Source organism: Aplysia californica, unplaced genomic scaffold, assembly GCF_000002075.1.
Source record: "Aplysia californica isolate F4 #8 unplaced genomic scaffold, AplCal3.0 scaffold00644, whole genome shotgun sequence".
Lineage (NCBI taxonomy): Eukaryota > Metazoa > Mollusca > Gastropoda > Aplysiida > Aplysiidae > Aplysia > Aplysia californica.
The window spans coordinates 319,133-328,207 of NW_004797914.1; the positions used below are offsets into that span (position 1 = coordinate 319,133).

Sequence of the window (9,075 nt, forward strand, 5' to 3'; positions counted from 1 at the left end):
GGTGGTGTATTGAAGGGGGGAGGGTAATGGTATAGGATGGGGTGAAGAATTGTATTATAGGGAGTGGGGGTTGAATAGGAGAGGATTGGAAGGGAGGGTGTAAGGGGGAGGTGAGCATAGGAAGGAGGAGGGGTTGTAAATGGAGAGTTGGGGTTGTAGGGGAGAAGGGTGGGGGTGTACAGGAGGTGTTTTTTAGGAGGGGTGAGGTGGAGTTGTATAGGAGATGTTGTTTAGGAAGGGAGGGAGTGTATATGGGAGTGTTGTACAGTAAAATGGGGGGGGGGGTATCGTGTGAGTACAACTTTTACGACACTAGCAGTACAAATAAGCCATATTATTATAAAAGAGGAACCTTATCAGTTTAGTTTTAGTTAAAACTTTTACAAGAATTTAAGTAAAAAGTTTGCGTAGGTGTTGTGTTGCAGTTGGAGTGTTTACGGCATTTGAAACACAAATAGGTCAGCTTAGTGCCTAAGGTTTTTGTTTAGTTCTAGTAAGTTAGAATTTTACGACATTGGCAGCAAAAATAATATGTCATATGAGTGCCGAAGTTTAGTTCAGAAGCAATACTAAAAAGCAGCATACTAGTTTAAGGAGGAGAGATAAGGACGAAAGAAGTAGCAGTCAACACCAGACCATCCGTCATTCAACCGTGTGTGAGGAGTAGTAATTATACTAATTCTACTACTGCTACTGCTGCTGCTGCTGCTGCTACTGTTACTGCTACTGCTACTGCTACTCTGCTACTTCTACTGCTACTGCTACTGCTACTGCTATTTATAATAACAACAACAAATAGCATTAATCATTATAATATAATAACCAATAGCATTTGTACAGAGAACATTCGCACTCACCAACGAGCTCTATACACTTTACTGTTTACATCTTTCCCCCAGCAGACCCTTGAGGAGTTGAACACCCAGAAACATTCTTGTCCTCCCTTAAAACATACAGTGCAAGTAGCCACTTAAGCGCCCGAACACTAACACACTGACCAGGACAAGAAGGTGAAAATAAAAGCGTTGATAGATATTTGATAGAAAAACGGACCAAACCCCACCAGAGCACTCGCCGACCGCCCACTTACTTTTTGTAGTAAGGGTACATAATATCGCAGTTGTCGAGGCCGCTGTAGATTTGTTCCATCCGACGCCGATGTTTCTCGAACACGTCCTTCAGCAGCTTCTGTCACTCAAGGGGGAGACAGACAAGTTGTCAGTCAGGTATGAGACAGACAAGTTGTCAGTCAGGTATGAGACAGACAAGTTGTCAGTCAGGTATGAGACAGACAAGTTGTCAAGGGTGAAAAAATCTCGGAGGGCCCGTGTGCAAGTTGCGCACATTAAAGATCCCTTGGTGGTCTAAAATCGATAAGAGTAGGCTTCGGCCGCCACCCGGGCAAAATTCAAAATTTCTTACCAACTGAAAATATTAGGTGTGTCCCGCGCGCTCATATGACCTTATGCAGTTGCGAGCGCCGTAAAACACTTTACAAAAACAAAACAAACAAAAAAGACAAGTTGTCAGTCAGGTATGAGACAGACAAGTTGTCACTCAATGGAGAGAGAGAAAAAGTTGTTACTCATTGGACAGAGAGACAAGTTGTTACTAATTGGAGAGAGAGACAAGTTGTTACTCATTGGAGAGAGAGACAAGTTGTTACTCATTGGAGAGACAGACAAGTTGTTACTCATTGGACAGAGAGACATGTTGTTACTGATTGGACAGAGAAACAAGTTGTTACTAATTGGAGAGAGAGACAAGTTGTTACTCATTGGAGAGAGAGACAAGTTGTTACTCATTGGAGAGACAGACAAGTTGTTACTCATTGGACAGAGAGACATGTTGTTACTGATTGGAGAGAGAGACAAGTTGTTACTAATTGGAAAGAGAGAGACAAGTTGCTACTCATTGGAGAGAGAGACATGTTGTTACTCATTGGAGAGAGAGACAAATTGAGGAGAGAGACAGACAAGTTGTTATTCATTGGAGAGAGAGACAAGTTGTTACTCATTGGAGAGAGAGAAAAATTGAGGAGAGAGACAGACAAGTTGTCACTCAATGGAGAGGGAGAGAGAGAGAGACACGTTGAGGGGAGAGAGAGAGACAAGTTGTCACTCATCGGAGAGACAGACAAGTTGTCACTTAGGGTTTGCTGCAATTTATGTTTAAAAAAAGCATATCGACCAAATAACGGTCATTTAGGAACAAGTAAGACAGATTGATAAAGAGATGGACCGACAACATTGCAGAGTGGACAGGGAAATCAATCACCCAAACTCAGGCGCTCGCAAAGAACGTGAAAAGTGGAGGCGCTTGACGAGGCTTTATGTCACACAGCGCCCCTACGATCCTCCTTGATTGTTTCATCCGTAATCAGTAAAGACAGACAGACAGAAATAACAGATGGAAGTAAAGAAATAGGACCTACTAGTGGCACCCTCCAACCACCCGCTGTCACTCGTGTCACTCAGGGTAGAGATAGACAAGTTGTAAACAGATGAAAAAGCAAAGATTTTGAGATTTTTATGCCGTCTCCCGAAACCTTTTTAGTAAGTGCTTTACGGCGCTTGTAACACAATAATAAGGCCACAGACAAGCCGAAGATTAGACGTATTACAAGAGAGTAACACACACACACACACACACACACACACACTCACTCACACACAAACACACACACACACACACACACACACACACACACACGCACACACGAAGGGAGGAGAGATAAAGACGACAGACGTTTGATAGAACAGAAAAAGAATGTCCACTACAGCACCCGCCACGCCAACCACCCACACATCTACCTTTGAACTTTGACCTATCTACGACCCGCCCCTGACCTGTTTGATGATGGTGTAGGCCCCGCCGTCTGCGCACGTGAGTCGTGGGATGGTCACACACATGAGCGAGAAACAGCCACCAGGCTTCAGGACCCGGTCTACCTCGCAGTAAAATCTGAAAAAATGGGAAAATGGTAGAGGTTTTAACGCCCCTATCAAAACTATTAGGTTATGTTTTAGTAAGAGTTTTACGGCACTTGCAACACAATAAGGTCAGATAAATGCCAAAGATTGGAGATTTTACAAGAGATTAACAAACACAAAAATGAAGGAGGGGAGATGAGGACGATAGCTTTTTAATAGGAAAGAAGGAGCAACCCACACCAGAGCACCCACCAACCACCCACAACTACTAGGCATGGAGAAATGGTACAGGATTAACGTTCAGATCAACACTATTAGGTATGGTGAAATGGTATAGGTTTAACGCCCTTATCAACACTATTTTTTTGGTAAGTGTTTTACGACGTCGCAACTGCATACGGTCAAATGAGCGCGCGGGACACACGAAACATTTTCAGTTGGTAGGAAATTTCGACTTATGTCCGGGTGGCGGCCAAAGCCTACTCTTATCGATCTTGGACCGACAAGGGATCTTTAACGTGTGCAACTTGCACACAGGACATCCGAGAGTTTTCGCCTTGTCCGAGAAGGCTAGGTGTAGATCTTTTCTACCAGTAGATCAGGGGTGTGGCTGAAAGACAACAGCAAGAAGGAGCCAAGGAGTAGCGGAAGAAAGGCTGCAGAAAGCGTAAGGAGCCCAGAGGAGGGGGCAAGGGAGGTGAGGGGGTGGGGGCAGAAAGTGGAGAAGAAAGCGGACAGCAGAACATTGTTAGAGAGCAGGAAAGGCTGTGAAAAGGGTAAATTAGAGAGAAGAAAATGTTTCGTCGATATTCTGAATTCTTACTCTGGACCTCTTGAATGAGAGGTGAACAATTTAACCTCACGGCCACGAAAGCCCGTGGTAGAGATTTAATGCCCCTGTCAACACTACTAGGAATGGGAAAATGATATAGGTTTTTTTGTTTGTTTTTGTAAAGTGTTTTACGGCGCTCGCAACTGCATAAGGTCATATGAGCGCGCGGGACACACCTAATATTTTCAGTTGGTAGGAAATTTTGATTTTTTGCCCGGGTGGCGGCCCAAGCCTACTCTTATCGATTTCAGACCACCAAGGGATCTTTAACGTGCGCAACTTGCACACAGGGATATAGGTTTAACTCCCTTATCAACACTATAAGGTAAGTAGAAATAGTATAGATTCAACAACACTGTCAGATATGGTGAAATGGTATAGGTTTAACACCCTCATCAACATTATTAGGTTATTTAAGAGCCCACACCTTCGCGTTTAACGTCCATTCCGAAAGGACCGGGCCACAATGAGAAATTCGTGTAAAGTGCTTTTCCCAAGAATACAACGTGGGACCGAACTGAGGCTCGAACCCCTGAACCTGCAATGTCACAATTACATGTTCAATAGCCTCACCACTAGGCCGCCGACGTCACGCAGTAGAATCTGTACTCCAGAATAACAACAATTTCCATTTTCAAAAATCAGCTGAAGCATTTTTTATTCACAAAAGCATACCAGTCATAATGATGTTCTGTGATATACATACATATGCATGTGTATGCAAACTATGAGTCTGAAGAAATAGCGTGTGAGAATGAGAGAGAAATAGAGAGAGAGAAATAGAGAGAGATAGAGAGAGAGAAAAGAGAGAGAGAGAGAGACAGAGAGAGAGAGAGAGAGAGAGAAAGAGAGAGAGAGAGAGAGAGAGAGAGAGAGAGAGAGAGAGAGAGAGAGAGAGAGAGAGAACGGAAATGTTTTCTATCTGTATAGAATGATTGTTTTAAAGAATGTTTCTAGTTACTCACGTTTGAACTTTTTTGTGACCGTTCGTGAATTTTTATTGCATTGTATATTTTTAGTGAACACATTTCAAACCTCACTGCGAGATTGTTTTTCTCATAATATAAATTTTGACACATATATTACATTAATGTTATATCATGTATAACACTTTGTTTTATGTACACGCATGTCGATTAATTTTTAAGATGTGATGTCTTTTTCGTTGTAATGCGCATTGAGCATCTTTTAGAAAATGGAAATGCGCAGTATAAATGCTATTTATTATTATTATTATTATTATTATTATTATTATTATTATTATTATTATTATAAAAAGATGATAACATAAGTTTGATAGGAAAGAAGGATCAAAACCCACCACAGCACCCGCCAACCGCCCTAAACGCCAATGATGAAACTACAATGGAGTCCACTAAAAGAGAACATGGTTATCCGAAAACAGTTGTTAATCGAAAGGAGACCCTCAAGGTTCCCACCCCACACCCACCCACCAACTCAGCATCCGTTCACCAACCCACCAACCTATCTAATAATCCACCAACCAACCAACCAACCCACACCAACCCACCAGTTCAGCATCCACTCACCCACCCACCCACCAAACCGTCCTCACCCCCCTCCCACCTCAACCCGTATCCTACTCCAACCTCCAGCAACTCCACACTCACCCCACTCACCTCTTCCTCCCACCCATCTCTTCCCCCACCCTCCCACCACCCCCCACACCCTTCCACCTCAACCCCTACCCTCCTCCAACCTCCAGCAACTCAACCCTCACCCCACCCACCTCCTCCCCCTCCCCCTCCCAGCCTCCCCACCAGATATACCTGCGACGTTCGAGGAACCTCAAGGCTGAGGCCACATTGACCAGATCCACGGACTGTGACCGGAGGAAGGTGAGGGGCCTGGAGCAGTCGGCCACTTGGTAGATCAGGTTGGGCACTCCGTCTGGGCCGCGAGACAGGAAATCTTCGCTGCTGTCTAAGGCGATCACCTGGGAATAGATAGATAGATAGATAGATAGATAGATAGATAGATAGATAGATAGATAGATAGAAAAGAGAGATAGAGGGAGGGGGAGGGGGAGAGGGAGAGAGAGACAGAGAGGGGGAGAGGGAAAGAGAGACAGAGAGAGTGGGAGAAGTAGAGAGGGAGAGGGACAGAGGTAGGGGGAGAGAGAGAGTGAGAGGAACTCTTCACTGATATCTAAGGCCATAACCTGAGGGAGAGATAGAGGGATAGAATTATTAATAATATATATAGAGAGAGAGGGGGAGGGAGAAGGATGGGGGAAGAGGGAGAGAAACTCTTCGCTACTCTCTGTGAACATCACCTTGGGGAGATATGGAGAGGGCGAGGAGAGAGAGGGACGAGAAGGTTGGAGTAAAGAGAGGAGGGGGAGAGAGAGAGAAGGGCTACAGAGATAGAGAGGGAAGTGGGGGTGATGAAGGAAAGAGAAAGAGATGGGACAGAGGGGGGGTGAGGGGGGGGGGGATTAGAAATTTTACAAGAAAGGAACAAACGCAAGAAAAAAATAAAAAGAGGAGAGGTAAGGACGATAGATGTTTGATAGGATGTTCGTTTGCTTGAGTAAAGAGAAGCACATCGACACAATATTGTCTGTATTTAGTGCTTGTAAAAAGTAAGACAAAGAGACAGAAACAACAGAAGGGGAAGTAAAGAAATAGGACCTATCAGAGTTTGACAGGAGAGAAGAAGCAAATCAAAGCAGAGCATCCGCCAACCACCCGCTCTTACCTGTTTGAAGTAGGTACACAAAGGCTTGGAGGCCTTTGCCGCGCCTGCGCAGACGTCCATGGCTAGGTCAAAGTTGGCGCGGACGTCCATCATGAAGTGGTATATACTGTAAAAGATCTCCTTTGGATAATCGGGACGGAAAGTCTCATAGATGTCAATGAAGTGTTTGTTGTTATGCGGGTTCTCCGTGCCGACGGGGTTCATCTGTGGGGAAGTTTCGTTTTAGTGAAGAGTAGAAGAGTACAGAGTTTATACCCCACTTGCAACACAAATCGGTCGTATTATCAGTGCTGAAGATTAGAGGACTTGCTAGAGAGTTTGCGCGCCCGCGTGTGTGTTTGAGGAAAGAGAAGTACAACATCGACAGAATAATGGTCGTTTAGTTTCGGGGAAAATGTTAGACAGACTGAACAACTGAGGGAAAATTTTTAAAAAGGAGGAACTACCAGTGGCGCTCTCCAACTATCCGCTTTACGAGAGTAACATACAATGAAAAGAAGGAGAAAAAAATAAAAGACAATAGCAGATGCTTGATAATTTAGAGAAGTAGAGAAGAAGGAGCAAACCCCACCAAAGCACCCTCCAACCACAAACAAAGATGTGGTTTCATTGGTTATAATCTTGATTGATTGGTGGATGGTTCATTGACTGGATTGATTGGTTGATATATGGATGGTTCATTAATTGACTGATTGATTGATTGGATGGCTGATTGATTGATATATGGATGTTTGATTGGTTGATAGTTGGATGGATGATTGTTGATAGATGGATGGATGATTTTTTTGTTGGCTGATAGTTGGATGGATGATTGGTTGACATACGGATGGATGATTGGTTAATAGATGGGTGAGTGATTTATTGATAGATGGATGGATGATTTGTTGGTTGGTTGAAAGATTAATGAATGATTTGTTTGTTGATTTATAGTTGGATGGGTGATTAGTTGATTGATAGATGAATGGATGATTTGTTTGTTGGTTTATAGCTTGATGGATGTTTGGTTAGTTTGTTGATAGATGGATGGATGATTGGTTTATAGATGAATGGATGGATGATTGGTTGGTTGATAGTTGGGGTGCCGGCTCTTGAATAAACTGGTGCGTGATTAGCGGGTGCTCTGGTGTGTTTGTTCCTTCTTTCTCAACAGATTTATATCGTCCATATTTCTCCCCCTTCTTTTTAAATGTTTCTTTCTCTTTGGTAACAACTATAATCTTCAGAACTTATATGGCCTTCTTCAACTTCTTGGGTTGCTAGCGGCGTAAAACTCTTAATAAAACTAAATTAAGTTATAAGCTGGCGGAGTTGAAAGGTGTGCCAAACCCGCGTATCTGCACCACAACAGATGACTCTTTTGTTTTTGCATTCTCCCTGGCACTGTCACAGCCTACTGTTTTGTTTTTATATTCTCTTTGGCACTGTGAATGTCACGACGTACAGTTTTTCCCATGCCAGTAGAAGTAGAAGTTACCATAGCAAACTGCGTTTCGCTATACGAATGTGTTTCGTTTAGCAAGCGTTTGACGGCACTTGCAAAACAATTTAGTCACATAAGTGCCTAAGATTACAGGTGTTACAAGAGAGTAACAAACACAAAAAGGAGAAGGGGAGATAATAACGATAGATATTCGATAAGAAAGAAGAAGAAAACAATACAAGAGCACCCGCTAACAACCCACGGAGGGAGAATAAGGACGGTAGTGGTAGATATGAAAGATAAAGCAAACCACACCAGAGCACCCGCCATCTACCCACTACTTCATTAAGATTTTGAAAGCAAAAAAAAAAAAAATGAAATCAACAAATCAACAAACAAGAGAGGGGAAATGAGATAGGGAGATGAAAAGAGGGAATATATAGGGAGAATGATAGAAAGAAGGGGATAGTATAGGTTAACAGATAGATAGATTCATAGATAGATAGATAGATAGATAGATAAATAGATAGACAGATAGATAGATTTTAAAGATAGATAGATAGATAGATAGATAGATAGATAGATAGATAGATAGATAGATAGAAAGCTTCAATGTGAGAGACACACAGGCAGGAAAAGAGAAAGATACTCTCACACACACAAATAACGCCAAACAGCCTACCTTTGAGGGTGGGTGACCCAGCTGACGGTTGTGCGTGTATGCCGCGGTCTGACAAGCAACAACTTGTGAGCACAGTATGGTGTGTTTGTTTGTGTGTGTGTGTGTGTGTGTGTGTATGTGTTTGTGTTTGTGTGTGTGTTTGTGTATGTATGTGTGTGTGTGTGTGTGTGTGTGTGTGTGTGTGTGTGTGTGTTACTGTCTGTCAGCCTACAACCAGCAACCGTGAGCACAATCTCCTCTCAAACATGAACATGAAAAATGAACAACAACAAACACCGAGGCCCAGATGGCCGGTAGGGAGGCAAATCACGAGGAGAGCAACCGCTGGCCCCTGACCACTCACTCCGTGTCTGCTGCTCACCTCCCAACGCAATGTACGCTTGCTATTGTCCTTATCATACTATACATACTTACTATTACTTTCTCATCCTCTGTCGTCGTTAAGCGTCAAGGGGAGATGCAGTTTTCTATGGAAGGCCAACTCTAC

At 43.3% G+C, this 9,075-nt stretch overlaps 1 protein-coding gene across 1 annotated transcript; it reads right to left on the bottom strand.

Annotated features, from left to right (window-relative positions):
- Positions 1-1,090: 1,090 nt before the first annotated feature.
- LOC101860444 lies at positions 1,091-8,824 on the bottom strand (the record flags this gene model as incomplete). The annotated part of the gene is given in 5 exon segments (XM_005107939.3): positions 1,091-1,188; positions 2,850-2,964; positions 5,556-5,722; positions 6,487-6,690; positions 8,589-8,824. Coding segments are annotated over 4 exon segments (584 nt in total), but the record flags the coding sequence as incomplete, so codon positions are not given.
- Between the last annotated feature and the right edge of the window lie 251 nt (positions 8,825-9,075).